Source organism: Chiloscyllium punctatum, chromosome 12, assembly GCF_047496795.1.
Source record: "Chiloscyllium punctatum isolate Juve2018m chromosome 12, sChiPun1.3, whole genome shotgun sequence".
NCBI lineage: Eukaryota > Metazoa > Chordata > Chondrichthyes > Orectolobiformes > Hemiscylliidae > Chiloscyllium > Chiloscyllium punctatum.
This window is the reverse complement of record NC_092750.1, coordinates 22,820,799-22,841,757: the sequence shown is the minus strand read 5'-3', so window position 1 is coordinate 22,841,757 and position 20,959 is coordinate 22,820,799. Positions and strand designations below refer to the sequence as shown.

Below are 20,959 nucleotides of genomic sequence, written 5' to 3'. Positions count from 1 at the left end.
AAATCACACAGTTATAGTCCAACAGGTTTATTTGAAAGTACATGCTTTCGGATCGCTGCTCCTTCATCAGGTAGCTAGTGGAGTAGCATCATACCTTTTGGACTATAACTTGGTGTTGTGGTTTTTAACTCAATTATTAATGTCAGTGCTCCTAGGAACTTCCACAGTAATGGGTGTGATGTTCAATACTAAATTTTTGTGAACAATTCCAGGACTGATTACCTTCTTATGCTCATTCCATATTTCTAATCTGTGCGAATATGCTGCATGAGTATTTCTTCTTCTGTGTAATAATTAATGAATTTATTTATTGCTTATCATAATTCAAGAATCATTGAATCCCCTACAGTGTGGAAGCAGGCCATTTGGCCCATCAAGTTCACACCCACCAAGAAAGAACATTTCACCCCTTACCCTATTCCTGTAACTCTGCATTTCCCATAGCTAATCTGACTAGCCAGCACATCCCCGGATACATGGCCAATCCATCTAACACGCAATGTGCAAACACTATACAGCCAGTCATCCAAGGCTGGAATTGAACCTGGGTCCCTACCACTGTGACTACTGAATTACTGTGCTGCCCCAAGAAAACCTGGTTAAATTAGTTTCTTTTAAAACATAAGCTCATTTGGATCTGGGAGATAGGTACCCACAAGGCAAATTGTCTTTGTTAAATGAATGTTGACACTACCAAATGAGGGGAAGGATGAATAATGAAGGGGAGCCAATTCATCCCTCCTAAAACAGGAGCTTAAAAGTTTGAGGTATCCCGTCTGAAATTGTAATGAATTGGGAACCTCACCATGGTCTGGTTTGACCACTTTCATCTCCCAATATATAAATATATCATAGAAGTGTGAGTCAATCAAGAGATGTAAATTTCTTAAAACCTGAACAAGTTCAGGTCTTTGTGATCAATATGGTAATTGTAATTCAGCTGGTTTTATATATTCCATGTGGGTTGCCTGGGCTTTGCCTCTACTGCAATTTTGACATGCAGGTGAAAGAAAAAGTGGAAGAATATCAGCTTTTGTCAGTGATATACAATGAGAAAACTTTCTACTTTACAATTTTTAAGAAATTGTAAATTGCAAAATAAAAGGATCTGAATTTCCAAGTCTCCTGACTGTTCAAACTGTCATTGCATTCTTAAAATGGAGTGCGAGAGCACTTATTGTTCCTTTGCTAGTTTGCCAGCCTTTGAGCACACCATTTGAAGAGGGCTGTCAGCTTATTTATATATTGAAATGAATATCCAATTACGTCTACAGGACCTGGTGCCAACTTTGCCATGCACATAATGGCACTAGAAAAAATTTAGGATGTGCATTAACATTCCTGATGAAAAGCTTATGCTCAAAACGTTGACTCTCCTGCTCCTCGGATGCTACCTGATCAGCTATGCTTTTCCAGTACCACACATAATGCCACTATTTGAACAACCAAATCATGCTGGCTGGAACATTGGGATTATACACTTTTGCGCTTTTCACTCACTTTGCACACTATGCCCTACCCACTCTCTCTCTCTCAAACACACACAAAACCCATGTCATCTGGTGGAAGACATTAAACAAAAAAATAAATCTCCACACTTATAAGGAGAAAAACTTCTTCTTGATGTCCTGAAACCATCCAGGAAATCATCACTGCCAAGTCTTATCATTAATTAAACTTCAATGCAATGTGACCTTGCCCCAGTCTGGCATCAATCCATATCCCTCACACAATGAATCAGAACTCTCCAGCTTAGCAGCTGGTTCCACCAAAGATGAATCAAAGCTGGTTCCATCAAAACTCTAAGGTGAGTTCATCTTCATTTTAGTGCAGCACTGGATTACTTTACCAGGCTCCACAGCCCAAAATGGACAGCTATCACTCTGGCTGACCCATCCCACACCACAGCCAACCCCATCAAACTTGCCTCTTCTAACCCCAGGGCCAACAGGGCTGCATTATTATGCAGCAGACTTCAATCTTTCAGTCCCTACCAAATGGATAGGGCCTCTGACAGGAGGGAGTCATATCAAACTCTCCCAAGATCCTGGTGCCAGATTTGATTTTTTAAAAACTTTACCAAATTAATAGCAATGTTTTGAGTTATTTGACTCAAATGGCAAATCAATTTACTATTAGGAAAGAAGTATTAATCAGTCTTAATAATGGATCTGTATGAATTAAGTTTAAACATTTAAGAATTGGACAGCTGAGCAGTTTTTTTCTCTGCCAATTTTAATTGTAACCATTAAGGGAAGTGATCTCACTCAGTAATGCACAGCTGTCTCATTATTAAAGAGTAAAGTTATTTTCAGGGTGGGGAGAGACAATCTGGTTTGTTTTATTAAAATATTTAGTCTTCTCTGACATCATGTGAATGCTCTGTTGCCCTCTAGTGGTAAAACCATTCTGATTATTTTTGATCTCTTTGCAGGTGCCAGACAAATCAGGCAAGCTATCAATTAAATATTAATAATTAAAAACACATTTTTAAAAGAATAGACTACATTAGCTGAAACATCATTAGGATAGTTGAAAATTTATCTTCCAAATTCCCAAATGATAAAAATGGGTGATATTAAGAATCATGTTATTAAATTTGGAATTCAATGTTAAGGAAGAAAATTCACTCTTTTACAAATTCTTGTGAAGATTAGACAAAGAGGAGGAGGAAGGGTTTGAGTGCAGTATCAGCACTGGCTTGAATGTATAATGTAAATAAAGTTATAATATTTATTTAAACTAATATAGTATAATATCCTAAAGATTCACTGCAGATTAAAACCTGGCAATAAACCACCCCAGTTCAATCTCTTATACGTCACTGTTATACGTCAGTTAAGCACTAACTAAACTCACCAAACTCTGACATCTGGCAACGAAAGGAAAGTGTGCCTTTGAAAGAGTAACATGTAAACAATTGGTTAGGTTTACTGTTCCTGTTTCAAAGGAGAAAGTGAGGACTGCAGATGCTGGAGATCAGAGCTGAAAATGTGTTGCTGGAAAAGCTCAGCAGGTCAGGCAGCATCTAAGGAGCAGGAGAATCGACGTTTCGGGCATGAGCCCTTCTTCAAGAATGAAGAAAGTGTGCCAGGTAGGGAAGAGGGACTTGGGGGAAGGGTGTTGGAAATGCGATAGGTGGAAGGAGGTTAAGGTGAGGGTGATATAGTGAGGGTGATAGGCCGGAGTGGGAGTGGGGGCGGAGAGGTCAGGAAGAAGATTGCAGGTTAGGAAGGTGGTGCTGAGTTTGAGGGTTGGGACTGAGACAAGGTGGGGGGAGGGGAAATGAGGAAACTGGAGAAATCTGAGTTCCTGTTTTAAACGCATCTATTTGATGTATTACGTAAAATAATGGATTGGTAGGGGATTGTTATAAGGACAACAATAACATTGTGTGTTCAGATGATAATAAAATTGTTAGTTCGTGATATCACCTGAACCTGCAAAGAAAATATATTCATCTATTAATTTGCAGAAATGTTTTGTTTCTAAATATAATGAACATTGCTGGTCCAGCAGCACATGTCACTGAAATAAAACAGTGCAGATAATTTTTTTTAATATTAGATAAATTTTAGAATGTGTGTGGATGTTAGTGGGCATGGTTTGCACCCACCTTCTGATAACCTGTTTGCATTTGGGTTTCTAATATTTTTATCTTTACATTCATTGAAATATTGAACTCTGACATAAAGAAAAACAAAAAAAGAAGCACCTTGAGCCTGTTTTGCCACTCAATATAATCATGGCTGATCATTGATCTTACTACCCTAATCCCAACTCCCTCCCCCATTTCCTTTAGCCACAAGAGCTATATTTACCTCCTTCTTGAAAACACATAATGTTTTAGCCTTAAACATTTTCTAGTGAACTAAAATAGACTGCAAAAGATGAAACAACAATAAGATAGTTGAAAATTTATCTTTGGAATTCCCAAATGATGAAAAATGGGTGATATCACTGGCAGTAAATTCCACAGGCTCACCACTCTCTCTGGGTGAAGAAATTTCTCCTCATCTCAGTCCTAAAAGGTTTATCCTGTAAAATATGACCCCTGATTCTGGACTCCCCCACCATTGGAAACACACTTCTGTCTAGTCATAGTGATATAGAGAAACAGACCCTTTGGTTCAACTCGTCCATGCCGACCAGATATTCCAACCTAATCTAGTCCCACTTGCCAGCACCTGGCCCATATCCCTCCAAACCCTTTCTACTCGTGCACCCGTCCAGATGTCTTTTAAATGTTGCAATTGTACCAGCCTCCACCACATCCTCTGGCAGCTCATTCCAGACACGTACCACCCTCTGCATGAAAAGGTTGCTCCTCAGTTCTCTTTTATATCTTTCCCCTCTCACCCTAAACCTACGCCCTCTAGTTCTGGACTCCCCCGCCCCAAGGAAAATACCTTGTCTATGTACCCTATCCATGCTTTTCATGATTTAATAAACCTCTAAAAGGTCATCCCTCAGCCTCCAACGCTCCAGGGAAAACAGCCCCAGCCGATTCAGCCTCTCCCTATAGCTCAAATCCTCCAACCCAGGCAACATCCTTGTAAATCCTTTCTGAACCCTTTCAAGTTTCACAACATCCCTCCAATAGGAAGGAGACCAGAATTGCATGCAATGATCCAAAAGTGGCCTACCAATGTTCTGTACAGTCGCAACACTACCTTCTAGCTCCTGTACTCAATACTCTGACCAATAAAGGAAAGCATACCAAATGCCTTCTTCACTATCCTATCTACCTGTGATTCCACTTTCAAGGAGCTATGAACCCGCACTCCAAGATATCCTTGTTCAGCAGCACTCCCTCGGACCTTACCATTAAGTATATAAATACTGCTAAGATTTGCTTTCCCAAAATTTACATTTTCCCAAAATTTCACATTTATCTAAATTAAACTCCACTGGTCACTCCTCAGGCCATTGGCCCATCTGATCAAGATCCCACTGTAATCTGAGGCAACCTTCTTCGCTGTCCACTACACCTCCAATTTTGGTGTCATCTGCAAACTTACTAACTATACTCCCTATGTTCACATCCAATTCATTTATAAGAATGATGAAAAGTAGTGGAACCAGCACCAATCATTGTGGCACTCCGCTGGTCACAGGCCTCCAGTCTGAAAAACAACCCTGCACCATCACCCTCTGTCACCTTTGAGCCAGTTCTGTATCCAAGTGGCTAGTTCTCCCTGTATTCCATGAGATCTAACCTTGCTAACCAGTCTCCTATGGGGAACCTTGTTGAACACCTTACTGAAGTCCATATAGATCATGTCCACTGCTCTGCCCTCATCGATCCTCTTTGTTACTTCTTCAAAAAACTCAGTCAAGTTTGTGAGACATGATTTCCCATGCACAAAGCCATGCTGACTATCCAGAATCAGTCTTTGCCTTTCCAAGTACATGTAAATCCTGTCCCTCAGGAATCCATCCAACAACTTGCGCACCACCAGCATCAAGCTCACCGTTCTGTAGTTCCCTACTGATATAATTTTATAAGTTTCTATGAGATCCCCTTCATTCTTCTAAACTACAGTGAATATAATCCTAACTGACTCAATCTCTCTCCATATGTCAGTCCTGACATCTCAAGAATTAATTTGGTAAATCTTTGCTGCACTCCCTCTACAGCAAAAACATCCTTCCATAGATAAGGAGACCCAAACTGCACACAATATCCTAAACATGGCCTCACCAATACCCTGTGCAATTGCAACAAGACATCCTTGTTCCTGTACTCGCACCTGTTTCAGCAACTGATGCACAAGAATACCTTGGTCTCATTGAATATTCCCCTCTCTCAATGTATAGCCATTTAAATAAAAATCTGCCTTCCTAGTTTTGCTACCAAAATGTATAATCTTAGAATGATCCACTTTACACATCAACTATCATGCATTTGCCCACTTGTGCAGCCTGTGCCAATCATACTGTAATATTTATAGAACATAGAACATAGAACATAGAACATAGAACATAGAACAATACAGCGCAGTACAGGCCCTTCGGCCCTCGATGTTGCGCCGATCAAAGCCCACCTAACCTACACTAACCCACTATCCTCCATATACCTATCCAATGCCCGCTTAAATACCCATAAAGAGGGAGAGTCCACTACTGCTACTGGCAGGGCATTCCATGATCTTACGACTCGCTGAGTGAAGAACCTACCCCTAACATCAGTCCTATATCTACCCCCCCTTAATTTAAAGCTATGCCCCCTTGTAATAGCTGACTCCATACGCGGAAAAAGGTTCTCACTGTCAACCCTATCTAACCCCCTAATCATCTTGTAATCATCTTCTTCCTTCACACAGTTCACCCTTACAGCCAACTTTCAGTCATCTACAAATTTTGAGATATTACAATTAGTTCCTTTGCGTAAATTATTAACATGCATTGTGAATAGCTGGGATCCTTGCACTGATCCTTGTGGAACCCCATTTGTTAGTGCCTGGTGTTCAGAAAAAGACTCATGTATTCCTACTCTTTGCTTCCTGTCTGTTAACCCATTTTCTATCTATCTCAATGTACTATCCCCAGCAATAAACATTTCTAGACAGATAAAGGACTTTCTTGTGCAGTTAGTTTTTAAATTGGGAGTAAAAGGATCATTTTGCTAATTTGTATTCTCTGTACTGACTGAGTCACAAGAGTGGAAATCAGACTTTCCAACATGTTCTTCCAGTGATTGTTCTAGGAGAATACATTTGTAAATGTTCTCATTTGCAGATAATACATAAAGGGATGGACCCAAATTTTGAAGATATTTCTGTAAGTGGGCTCTGCGATTTTTGTTGAACATAATCCATAGCCAAAAGTAGTATCTTCAGATCTGGGATCTTAATAATAGTTTCTAACAATCCATTTCTCCACAAGAACATGATGACTAAGGATTTGCAAATTGCACTGAGAAAGACATTTGAAGACAATGGATGACATTCAAAAGAAGCACAGTCACTTAGCCACTAGGCTGATGAAAGTTAAATGAATTTTTTTTTCTGAAAAATGGCAAGTAAATATATTTGTGTCAAAATTGTAAAATAGTTAAAAAATTAAAATTATGCCATTGAGTTTAGCAGGAAGCCAGATGGGCAAACAGTTAGCATTGTTCGGCTGTAGAGCAGCACAGCATTTTCAAGGAAATCTTTAGAGAGTATAAATAGATTGATAAGAACAAAAATGACTTACTGATACTTTTTAGAGAATTAATAGAATAACATTTGAAGTCTTTGTACCAAGAAAAAGTAGGGGGAAAGAAGTAAAACTTTGCATTTATGCAGCACCTTTCACAGCATCAGGGTATCCCAAAATGCTTTAAAACCAATGTTTATAGTACAGCAACAGGAAACATGGTCAAACTGCTCTATGCCCATGTTGATGCTACACACTAATGTCCTTCTATCATTCTTTTTATCTAAGTCCATCAATGTATCCCTTCTCTCACACATGTTTTGCCAGCTTATTTTAAATGCATCAATGCTATTCACTTCAATTACTCCCTGGGACTGAGAGTTACACATTCTACTCTGTGTTCCCTTTAATTTTTCATGCTGTTGTATAGACCTTTGACATCTGTGCATGTTACCAAATTTCAGACCCAGAAGTAATTCTGGGAACAGGATTGGATTGATGTTTAGAGATACTTCAAACCACTGTGCAATTTAGAGAGAACATTCATTCTAACTACTTTTCATATTGAGAGGTTCCTCCTGAATTCAAGGTGCTCTTCAAGTGTTGTCAATGTTGTAATTTAGGAAATTTGGCAGCCAATTCAAACACAATAAGGTTCCCCCAAACAGCATTGTATTCACAACTAGATGATCTACTTTAATGATGTTGATTGAGGGATAAGTATTGGTCAAGTTAGGGCAGCATGGTGGCTCAGTGGTTAGCACTGCTGCCTTACAGTGTCAGAGATCTGGATTCAATTCCAGCCTCGGGCGACTGTCTGTGTGGAAGTTGCACATTATCTCTATGTCTGCGTGGATTTCCTCCGGGTGTTCCGGTTTCCTCCCACAATCCAAAGATGTGCAGGTTAGGTGAATTTGCCATGCTGAATTGCCCATAGTGTTCAGGGATGTGTAGATTAGATGTTTGGTAAGGGGTAAATATAGAGTAATAGGGTAGAGGAATGGGTCTGGGAGGATTACTCTTCGGATGGTTGGTGTGGGCCAAATGGCCTGTTTCGACACTGTAGAGATTCTTCTATGAAGTTACCCGGAGAAAGCCTTGCTTTAATCAAAATAGTGCTCTGAGCAGATGGGTCCTCAATTTAATAATAAAGGATGGCTCTTCTAATAATGCATCACTCCCTCAGATTAGACAGGAGCCTAGATATTGTGTTTAACTGTCTAGAATGGGACTTTAAGTCACAACCTTCTGATTCCAAAGACAGAATGCTACCAACTGGCAAAACAGAGTCCAAAAGATGAAAACAAAACAAACAAAAGATGTTTATTCATTGAAGAATGGTGAGAACTTCTTGGTGAAATTTCAAGACCAAGGAACGTGATTGATAATTTGAAATCATTATGGAGGAATTGCTGGGCCTAAAAAGTGATTTGTCTTAAAGCAGGAAAAGATAACAAAGGGTGATGACTACAGATGCAGCAAAGCTTGATCTAAATGGTGACTGAGAGGATATTTCATGCTTGAAGTAGTTAACTTATGGAAAACTGCCATCTAATATATTGAATATCGCCCAAGTTGGCATAGTTTCATAGCCCACTAAATGTGCACAAAGTTGGCATAACTGTTTAGCCCATTGAATGGCATACTGGGTTGGCATAACTACCTAAGATATTGAATGGGGATTGGGTTGGCATGGCTACATAGCTCTTTGAATAAGGATTGAAATGGCACATCTTGGCTGGCATTGCATGGCACCTGGTATATTGAATGGGGACTGGTTGAGAATAGACTATCACAGTGAAAATGAATTCAGACGGTCGACAGCATCACTTAAAACAGCGAATGGAAACTCGATTGAACTTTTAAAAATATAACTTGCGGACTCAACATGTCGCTGAATAAGATGCACGGAGCCAGGAGGGAAATGAAAGTTTGTTCAAGTGGCCTTGGATGTGGATGCATTTTGAATACCCTCGAACTGTAATATTTTATATCGCTTCAAATCAAGACAGCCACCAATAACAGCACTGCGGCGCCTTGTTGATGGTAGTGCCCGAAATCTAAACGCTCAGACCAAGAGCCATAAAGGACTAACTGTGGCAATTATTAAAGAACACACAGGCGAAGGCAAATTATAGAGGAAAGACCAGAAATATTTATCACCGAAACTGCATCCAATGACTAAAGTTGCAATAGTACACCCGTCAGGAATGTTTTGTGGACCAAATATCGGGATATTTATAACCAGCTACGTCCTGTGAGAGATAGCAAGAAAAAAAATGCTACCCGTTGCAACTATTAGTTCTTCTTTGACTAGAAAATTTCATTAAGCCCTGAGTTATTGCAGGAGACCGAAAAATGTGCAAACGCCGTGTTTTTGCTGTTGTTGCTTTCGTGAAGGAAGTGGACCTGGAATGTGTTGCTGGACTGACCACAATGTGAACATTAAACGGCGAATGCTTTGACAAACCCCGCCGCACCGCGTGAGCTTTCTTACTCAGAACTAAGTTTGTTTTCTCAATGCTTTGGGGGCGAGGAGTGGGATTGAAGGCGCCCTCCTCGCCGAAGTGTAAGATATGAAGGGACGGTCCGGAAGCCTTTGTGTTTGTGTGCGTTTTCCTTTCTCTGCTCTGGACTGGACTGTCTGCACTGAGCAGGGTTAGAGATCAGAAATCTGCACTGATCAGCAGTGACCGAGAGACGGCTGAACCGAGCGGAAACATCCCGGGCCACCCCCGCTCCCTCCCAAAACCTGGGATATTATTATTTTCAATGTCAGTGTAGGAACCGGCGGATTTCCGAACATCTGTCCCTCTCTGATACGGCAGTAGGAAATCTCCAATGTTCCTGTTTTCTGCACTACTTTTAAATGTAAATACTTGGGTCCTTATAGATATACATTTCTATATCAAAGAGAAGTAAATCATTCCATCCGCGTGATCCCCCCCCACCCCCCCCCCCTAAAAACGACTCTCACCCTCGCTACAGTACTGTCGCTTTAATTCCCATCCTCATGTCCACTTGAAGCTGGGAGCTGGTCGAGGCGCACAGCAGATAATCGTCTTGCCTCCCCGCTCCCTAACCCAACCCCATCCAGTTGTTGTTTCAGTCCGGCCAGTGTGTTTTGGGGATCTGGATCCACTCGGCTTCTCCTCCGCTGTGACCTCTCGGATCGGCGAGCGAGAGCAAGCAGAAAGAACAACAACAAATTAAGAAAAAACAAAACGGCGTGTCGCTCTGAGCTGACGAATGCTGAAGCAATGGAAAGTGTCAGTTTGTGGCGTTTGGCTGCACTGGGGTTGTTTCTGTTGCTCACTCAGTGCCCACAGTCTACAACAGCCCAGAACGGAAAGGTAAGGAGCCCAGGTTACAGTGAGTGACACCACACTCTGATATTGTACGTGTGCCTATCCTATCGTACTAGGTTCGCCCTCTCTGCTCTTTTTCTTTGGGGGAGGGAGCAGTTAACGTGTTCTTTCCCTTATCACCCCCCCCCCCCCCCCCCCCATTCCCCTTTGCAGGGGCAGATTTCCCTCCGGGTTGGAAATGGATTGAGCAATTTCCTTTTCATCGACATTCTGTTAAGGTCTCCCTGGGGAAATGATGTAGTGGTATTGTCACTGCTGTAGAAATTCATTGTCTCAGACTTATGTCCTGGGGTACAGAGGTTTAATTCCCACCACTTCCTCTTCAATGTGATTAATAAATCTGAAATTAAGAACTAGTCTTAATCAGTGTGTCAGCAACCCATCTAGTTCACTAAAGCCCTTTGGGGAAGGTCATCTGCCATCCCTACCCAGCCTGGCCTCCATGTGACTCCAGACCCACAGCAATGAGGTTGCCTCTCAACTACCCTCTGAAATGGCCCTAGTATGCTAATTGAATTCAAGAGCAATTGAATTCAAGGTCAGAGGCAATTTGGGGTGGACATAAATGATGGCCATGTCTGTGGCATCCATGTGCAGTGAAGGAATCAAGGGAAAAAACACAGGAGTGGAGGTAAATACTGCAGAGGCTGTTGTGAGATCTCCTGGCCTGACTCAAGATCAGGAAGCTCTTATTGATGGGTTGCTTTGACATAGATCCTTGTAACTGAAGAATAGAGAGGGCAACAAATCAAAAGTTGCACCACTGAGGTGACCCCTGGGTATCTATAGTTGTTTTTGTTTGCTTCTTGCATCAATGTGCATATTTGAGCATCTTGTTTTCTTCTGTGTGCATGTTAAAATTGAGTCATTAACTGAATCCAAATGCATGATAGTAGGAATTGGGTGGGGTGGGTTATGTTGCAATGGTCGTGTGTGGGAAAAGGACTTTCATTCTGATATTTTTCTGTACAAATTATGATATTTTAATAGCAAATGCCTCTGTAACAGAACGTACCAAAAACATACATCTAAAATCCTGACTTTTAATAAACTCTTTAATTCCTCTGTGCATTAATTTTTAGCATTAGATTAATGGATGACTGTACATTCCTGTCAGTGCTATATTAGCACACCGTTTCAATGCTGTATACAGAATATGATGATAATATTAAATGTTACATTAAACATATTTCTCAGTGAAAATGAAATCCACAAATGCCTCATTCACTTTTTACAATTTTTTGGCTGCACATTCAAAATACAGGCTGATCACTTTAACTGGCTTGGTTATAATTCTTATAATGATGATTTACACTTGTTACCTCCCACCTCCATTCATTCAAATTTCTCATGTTTTATCTTCACTCTGAAAGGTGCTTTCTAAATATCTTCAATTTTTGTGCCATTTATGCTACTTCATTTTATTTAAAAAGCCATAAGTTGTATTGACATTAAACACATGTAATATGGACACTGAAATAATTTTCATGTTTCATTATGAATTGTGTTGTTCACCAGTGATATTACATTAAAGTAAAATTGTCAAAGTTCTACTGGACAGTCGGGCTGCTCTTGTCTTAGAGAAACTTGACTTGGTTTAACCCAAAGGTCATCGTGTTTGAGGTAAATAGAGGGGTTGAGTAGGATAGCCCTTCATGGTAACACTGGCCAGCACAGGAATTAAACCCATGTTATGCCAGCAAACGACCTCCCCCCCCCCCCCCACCCCGATAAATATTATATATCAAAGTGGGAACACAAGCTTTTGGCTTTTGGAAGAAATACAAATATTTGAGATAAGGAGCAAAGACTTTTGTTAGGCCTCTGATTTCACCAGTGAACCTCACACACAGTCATACTGCATGGTAATAGACCCTACAGCCCAACTCGTCCATGCCAACTAGCTATCCCAAGCTGAACTAGTTCCATTTGCCTGTCTTTGGCCCATATCGTTCCAAACCGTTTCTTTCCATGCACCTGTCCAAATGTCTTTTAAGCATTCTAATTGTACTTGCCTCTTCCATTTCCTCTGGCAGCATCATATATGCACCACCCCCTCAGATCCCTTTTAAAACTTGCCTCTCTCACTTTAAATCTATGCCCTCCATTTTTGGACTACCCCTACCCTAGAGTAAAGAGTTGGTTATTCACCTTACTTATGCACCTCATGATTTTATAAATCTCTATAAGGTCACCCTTTAGCTTCCTATGCTCAAAGGAAATAAGTCCTAGCCTATCCAGCCTCTCCTTATAAAACCCTCCATTCTTGTTAACATCCTTTTGCATCTTTTTTACACCCTTTCCAGTTTAATAACATCCTTCCTATAGCAGGGTGAACAGAATTGTATGCAGTACTCCAAATGTGGCCTTATCAATGTCTTGTGCACCAGAACATGATGTCCCAACTCCTGTACTCAATGTTCCAACCAATGAAGGCAAATGTGCCAAATGCCATCTTCACCACCTTATCTACTAGTGATGCCACTTTCAAAGAACTATGTATCTACACCCCTTGATCTCTCTGTTTGAAAACACTCCCCAGGGTCCTATCTTTAACTGTGTAAGTCCTACCTTGGTTTGTCTTAACAAATTTCAACAGCTCGCATTTATCTAAATTAGATTCCATCTACCATTACCCAGCTCACTGGCCCAGTTGATTAAGATCCAATTGTGCTCTTAGATAACTTTCTTCACTGTCTACTATACCACCAATTTTGGTGTAATCCACAAACTTACTGACTGTGCCTCCTATATTCTCATCTAACTCGTTTATGCAAATGATGAACAAAGTGGATGTAGCATCGATCCTTGTGGCACACCAGTGGTCATGGGCCTCCAGTCTAAACAACAATCCTCAACCAACACTCTTTGTTTTCTACCGTCAAGTCAATTTTGTATCCAAATAGCAAGCTTTCCCTGTATCCCATGTGATCTAACCTTACTATTCTACTATGTGGAACCTTGTAGAAGGCCTTGCTAAAGTCCATGTAAACAAGGTCCACTACTCTGCCTTCATCTATCTTTTTGGTCACTTCTTCAAAAACTCAATCAAGTTAATGAAAATGATTTCCTATGCACAAAGTCAGGCTGACTATTCCAATCAGTCATTGCCTTTCCAAATACATGTAGATCCTGTCCATCAGAATCCATTCCAATAACTTACCCACCACCGTCATCAGGCTCACTGTTCTGTTGTTCCCTGGCTTTTCCCTGCTGTCTTTCTTAAATAATGGCACAACATTAGCCATCTTCCAGTCTTCCGCCACATCAGCTGTAGCTATTGATAATCTTTGCTAGGCACCTGCAATTTCTTCCATAGCTTCCCACAATGTCCTGGGATACATTTGATTAGGTCTTGGGATTTATAAACCTTTATTCATTTTAAGACCCCCAGAACCTTCTCTTCTGTAATGTGGGTACTTTTCAAACATCACTATTTGCTTCCCTGAGTTCCCTAGCTTTCATTTCATTCTCCACAGTAAATACTGATAATTAATATTCATTTAGGATCTCACCCATCTCCTGTGGAGCCACACATCGTTGGCCTCGTTGATCTTGAGGGAACCCTATTCTCTGTCTAGTTATTCTTTTTCCCTTAATATGTTTGGAGAATCTCTTTGGATTATTCTCAACTTTATCTGCCAAAGCTAGCTTGTGGCCCCTTTTTTTGCCTTCTGATTTCCCTCATAAGTGAACTCTTACACCCCTGCTCTCCCATACTCCTCAAGGGATTCACTTGTCTATAACTGATAAATGCTTCCTTTTTCTTGACCAGAGCCTGAATATCACTAGTCATCTAGTGTTCCCTACTCCTGTTAGCCTTGCTCTTCACAGTAGCAGGAACGTGCTGTCCCTGAACTCTTGTTACCTCATTTTTGAAAGCTTCCCACTTGTCAGGTGTTCCTTTACCTGTGAACAGCCTCCCCCAATCAACTTTGAAAGTTCCTGTCTAATACCATCAAAATTGACTTTACCCCAGTTTAGGGCTTTGACTTGTGGACCAGGCTATCATTTTCCATAACTACTTTAAAACTAATAGAATTATGGTCATTGGTCCCAAAGTGCTCCCCGACTAACATCTCAGTCACTTTTTGTGCCTTATTTCCCAGGAGGATATCACATTTTGCCCCTTCTCTAGTAGGGCCGTCTACATATTGTTTGAGAAAGTTTTATTGAACAGACTTAACAACTTCCTCCCCATCAAAGCCCTTAACACTATGGCATTCGCAGTCTATGTTTGGAAAGTTAAAATCCCCTATTATTGCAAACCTATTATTCGTGTAGCTATCTGCCATCTCCCTACATATTCACTCTTCAATTTCTTGCTGACTGTTGCAGGGCCTATGTATAATCCCACTAAAGTGATGACCCCCGTCTTATTTCTCAGTTCCAATGAATTGACTAAATATGGATCATTTTGGACTTTCAAATTCTCTTTGAAATTATTTTTTGTTGGGTGGTCATTTCCAAATAATAAACAAAGTGACAAAAGTAATCCAGTTTAGACTATTGAGTTCAAAAGCTCTTTTTATATAAAATACAGTAGATTTGTACAGGAAATTAATAAATTAACACTGATATGTATTCTGGCATTATAATTGAGAGTGAGGTTTTAACTATGACCATCTTTGGTTCAGACCCTGGTGCATTTCTGAGTTGCACAATGAATCCAATTTTCATCCCCAATATGGTGAATGGGAATGACCATCACATAGATTTAATAAGGGGCAGGCAACTCATCTGTCAGTTGACAACTGAAGAGGTGAAGCTGAAAATTGTCCCTGATCTGGCTGACATAAACATTTTGTGCCTTTTCTTCTCCTGTTTTTCAACAATCTTAGAAACGTCAAAAATGCAAGGAGCAGATGAAGCTGACGACAGCCACAGCCTGTACCTCCTGTGCGATAAGCCAAAATCTCTTGTGTCCTCGAGGCTTTCAGAAGATCACTCAAGACTTCGGGATCAGAGACTGCAGGTAGTTTCCATGAAAGGCAACACTTCAAGCTCAATTAAACAACTTAACACTAAATGATTAGGGAAGATATACCACAGAAAGATATCTCATGGCTATAGCACTCTGTATAATATAGTATAATCTGATTACTGTACATATTTCAATTTTATAGGATCTGGGTGAAATCACACGAAGATTATTGCTTTCAGTTTTGATCCATTTAGCTAAGAAACGATATACTTTCATAGAGTGAGTGCAGGAGGTGTTCACCAGATGGTTTTCTGGGATGGCTGGGCTGAGCTAAGAGGAATGGTTGAGGAGGCTGGCTTGCATTTTCTAGAATAAACGAGAGGTGATATTACAGGATTATTCAGGGAATATGCAGGGTAGATGTGGAAAGGTTGTTTCCTTCAGCATGTGTCTAGAACCAACGGAGCTGTCCCTGAACTCTTGTTACCTCATTTTTGAAAGCTTCCCACTTGTCAGGTGTTCCTTTACCTGTGAACAGCCTCCCCCAATCAACTTTGAAAGTTCCTGTCTAATACCATCAAAATTGACCTTGCTCCAGTTTAGGGCTTTGACTTGTGGACCAGGCTATCATTTTCCATAACTACTTTAAAGCTAATAGAATTACGGTCATTGGTCCCAAAGTGCTCCCCGATTAACATCTCAGTCACTTTCTGTGCCTTATTTCCCAGGAGGATATCACGTTTTGCCCCTTCTCTAGTAGGGCCGTCTACATATTGGTTGAGAAAGTTTTATTGAACCGACTTAACAAATTCCTCCCCATCCAAGTCCTTAACACTATGGCATTCACAGTCTATAGTCTCAGAGTAAGGAGCAAGCCATTTAGGACTGACTTGATAAGAAATTTCTTTACTCAGAAGATCATGAACCTTTGGAATTCATGAGGGCCATGGATGTTCAGTCATTGAATATGTTCATGTCAGTAATCTATATATTTCCAAATACTAAAGATATCATGGGATGGGGGATAGTATGGGAAAATGGCATTGAGGTGGATGGTTAGTCATGACGAAGAATGGTGGAGTTGACTGGAGGGACTGAATGGCCTACTCCTTCTGTGTTCCTAATTTCCTACAAAGCCTAATTTAACATGTTTGTGCTGGTGATGCAGAGCCAGATTTGCAACTTGGATCAGAACTGCAAAATTGCAATAAACATTTTCAACATGCAATTCCAAAATGTGTTTTTTTAAAAAGAGGACTGATACAGCAAAAGTGGCTGCAGATGTAAATTAGGTGACTGTCTGGAGAAAGAGAGAGAGAGAGACCCTTGGAATGTCACACCTAAAAATGTGAAAGGAACGTCAAACAGGGAATGCCATTGTTCCACAAAAGAGAGACAGCTGGTGATGGTTTAACTTAAGGGTCACTGTGCCTCAAGCAAGGGATGAGGATGAGAAGGAGAGTCCTTCATTGTTACCTCAGTTAATCCAGGCTGCCAGTGTCACTATGCATTGTAAACCTGCCATCCAGCCAACTGAGCTAACCAATTAGTTCAAACAACAAGCTTTCAAAGGGGCAAGAGGCAAGTCTAAAGAGACTGGACTATAATCTCTTTTAACAAACGTAGTGAGAGATTGGACAACCTTCAGTTCAACAGTCAGCCACTTTTGTGGGTATGTCCCAAACTGCAGACACATTTTATGTTTTCTGTTTGAAAAATACACAAGAACAGTGGTTAAAAAAAGTTCCATCTCTGCTAGCATGTGCTAATGGAGCTGATACTCTCTTGTGAGTGCTACTGGGATTGAAAAGTGTGTGTGCGTGCGTGCGCGCACGCACGCGCGCGGACTAAGGTATCCATGTGTACAAGCCTGGGCTCGAGCGTTAGTGAGCAGTGCAGGTCACAGTTGAAAAACTATCATCTTGTTACTCCAGTGCTGCAGATAAAGGGACTTGCTCACTGAGAAGTCGAAGTCCCTGAGCTAGAGGCCAGACAAAAGGAAGCAAGACAATAGAAGGACCTTCTCTCATCCTGGTTGCTGGAATTTAGTTACAATCAAAAGGAATCAGAACAAGACAAATTCAACCAATCTGCCAAACCAAGAATCTTGTCATCAATATTTCAATTACCAGTGTAAATGCTGCTGGTGACCTTCACTGTAACTGCTGTAAAGTTCAATAGCACCTTTTCATAAATAATTCAGAGACTGATCCATGTATTTCTTTTTACTTTTTTTGACTCTCCTCATTCCTAATTTTTGTGTGTGTGTGGTGTGTTACTAATTCTTCTCGTGTTTGTTGATAATAAACTCACTATTTGTTAACTCAAAAATGCCTGCTTAAATAGTTTCCTTTTCAAACATAAGTTATTTGGGTCTGGTACCCACAAGGGAAAGGATCTATTTTTAGCTTAACTTGTCGCAAAACAAACCAAGGTGGTGGGTGAATAAAGAAAGCAAGACAGTTTGTCCCTTCTCGCCCAGGAGCTTAACATTTTGGGGTATCGCATCTGGAACTATAACAGTCAGGGCACTGAGTGCAACAATAGGTTTGAAAGTAGGAAGTGTGAGATTTTTAAGCCGCATTTTTAAATGGTAATTTTAGGGCCACAAGGAAGCCAAACTGTGGATAATTGTAATTTAACTTTTATTTAAATGAAGTCCCTTGGCAGAATTCCCAATTTTTTGGTGTTGCATCAGCTTTGTGTCTAGTTGGATGACTCTGTAATGTTGAGATTTATATAATGTTGAGATTATTATTCAATAGTACTGTAGTTGTTACAATTGTTGTGTAGTTTGTATTTTCAATCAGAATGTGGTACAATTTGCTTCATGTATGGCCTGTTAACTCTGGGATTTATTTATCTGTACAAGATGTCCCTTTATTGCTGCTTTTTGCAGTTACCATTTAAAATACGCTAATGTTGAGTAAAGTTAGTCCTTGGCATATTTCATAGAACTGCAAGGCTTGGATAAGGAAGCATCCATGATGGGGAACAAATGCAGTGTACAACTCTTGAAAGGTTCTACCTTTACACTGCCAGTATACTGAAATTTGTGCTTTTGGACATTATTAGTATCTCCCAATATGTGCCAGGAGAGCTGTCTTTGTCATGAAAACATTAAGTGCTGGAGAAGCAGAGTTCATGTTTCGAGTCCAATATGATGCTTGTTTGGAATGCATTGAGATGCCAAGTATTAAGTTTGTTTCTCCCTCCTCAGGTGCTCTCAGAATTTTTCCAACAAATTTAATGTCTCTAATTCAGATTTCTAGCATCCACGGTATTTTATTTTGGTTTTAGAGTTGTCTTTGCCACTTATGCTTCACAAGAAAACTGATCCCAGAGTTCTGCAATTGGCTACAGGATGGCTTCTAGAATAGGATGAACACTTCCTACATCAGTGCCTGAAGCTTATACCGTATTGGAAGCTGTCAAACTACCACAAGGGGTACTTTCTTGATCAGCCAGCCTACACTACACAAATACAACAAACTTGGGATTTTACCGTACAATTGAAGATGGGCTACGAGATCTGAGGTGGTGAAAGGAATCAGGAAGGATGGCAATTATCTATACACCATCATGGGGTATTCCCAGAGATGGGAATGGCAGCAGCTCAGCCATCTCATCAAAACTCATCTCCAAACTCCGAGACCTATGACTTTGCTTCTCCCTCTGCAACTAGATCCTTGACTTGTGCCCCATTGGTGCCCCACAGGCTGTGTGCTCAGCCACTTACTATACTCCCATACACTCATGCCTGTGAGGCCAATTTTAGCTCTAACTCCATTTACAAATTTGTGATGACACCACTGTAGTGGGTCAGATTTCAAAGAATGATGAGGCATCATACAGTAAAGAAATGGACCGCTTAGTTGCATGCTGTAAAGACAACAATCTCTCCCTCAATGTCAGTAAATTGAAGGAGCTAGTCATCAACCTTAGGAAATGGAGTGGAGGGCACGTCCCTCTCTGTAGCAATGATGCTGAGGTGGAGGTGGTCGAGAGCTTCAAGTTCCTAGAAGTAAATATCACCAACAATCTATCCTGGTCTATCCATATTGATGCTACAGTCAAGAAAGAATACCAATGCCTCTACTTCCTCAGAAGATTAAGGAAATTCAGCATGTCCACAATGACTCTTATGAATTTTTATAGAAAAATTCTATCTGGATGCATCACAGCTTGGTATGACAACTGCTGTGCCCAAGATTGCAGAAATCGCAGAGTTTTGGCCATAGCCCAATCCATCAGAAAAACCAGCCTTCCTCCCATTGGCTCTGTCTACACTGGGAAGGATCCCTCCCATGCCATTTATACTCTCTTCCACCTTCTTCCATTGGATAGAAGATACAGAAGTTTGAAAATATGACAAAGAACAAAGAAAATTTACAGCCCAGGAACAGGCCCTTCGGCCCTCCAAGCCTGCGCCGATCCAAATGTACTGTCTAAACCTGTTGGTCAATTCCTAAGTATTTGTATCCCTCTGCTCCCCACATACTCATGCATCTATCAAGATGCATCTTAAATGAATCTACCGTGCCTGCCTCTATCACCTCTGCTGGCAACGTGTTCCAAATGCCCACCACCCTCTGTGTGTAATACTTGCCTCGTGTATCTCCCTTAAACTTTCCACCTCTCACCTTGAAAGCATGATCTCTCGTTATTGAATCCTTCACCCTGGGAAAAAGCTTGTCTCCATCCACCCTGCCTATACCCTTCATGATTTTGTAAACCTCAATCAGGTCCCCTCTCAATCTCCATTTTTCTAGTGAAAATAAACCTAACCTACTCAACCTCTCTTCATAGCTAGCACCTTCCATACCAGGTAACATCCTGGTAAACCTTCTCTGCACCCTCTCCAAAGCGCCAACATCCCTTTGGTAATGTGGCGACCAGAACTGTACACAATATTCTAAATGCAGCCGAATTCATGTCTTGTACAATTTTAAAAGGATTTTCCAGCTCTTATACTCAATACCCTGTCCAATGAAGGCAAGCATAGTATATGCTTTCTTGACCACTCTATCCACCTGTGCAGCAACCTTCAGGGTACAATGGACCTGCACTTCCAGATCTCTCTGCCCATCAACTTTTCCTACCAACTTAGTTAAGAAGTTCTTCCCTGCTGTTATCAGATTTATGATCAGACCTCTCATGTATCTTCCTTCTCATCTATCCACTCCACCCTCCCTTCAGACTATCACCTTCATCCCCATCTCTATCCACCTATTGCACTCTTAGCTACCTTCTCCCAAGCCCCACCCTCTCCCATTTATCTTTCCACCCCGGAGGCTCCCTGCCTCATTCCTAATGAAGGACTCTTGCCCGAAACAACGATTTTCCTGCTCCTTGGATGCTGCCTGACCTGCTGTGCTTTTCCAGCACCACTCTAATCTTGACTCTAATGTACTAGAGCTGATCTTTCTCTGCACCTGTAGCTGTAACACTGTATTCTGTATTCTGTTCTATTACCCTGATGTACTTACATAAGGAATGATTTGTCTGGTTCGCATGCAAAGCT

General features: G+C 40.9%; 1 protein-coding gene across 2 annotated transcripts in view; it reads left to right on the top strand.

The window, feature by feature from the left end:
* The first annotated feature begins 8,961 nt into the window (after positions 1-8,961).
* The window catches only part of stab1 (stabilin 1), a 282,900-nt gene continuing 270,902 nt past the window's right edge, over positions 8,962-20,959 (top strand). The window contains exons 1-2 of one of the 2 annotated variants that reach the window (XM_072582082.1): positions 8,962-10,496; positions 15,353-15,486. In XM_072582082.1, the coding sequence (XP_072438183.1) occupies positions 10,404-10,496; positions 15,353-15,486 (227 nt within the window). In that variant the 5' untranslated portion in view covers positions 8,962-10,403. The remainder of the gene's footprint in view (positions 10,497-15,352; positions 15,487-20,959) is intronic. The other variant, XM_072582081.1, reaches the window with a different exon arrangement.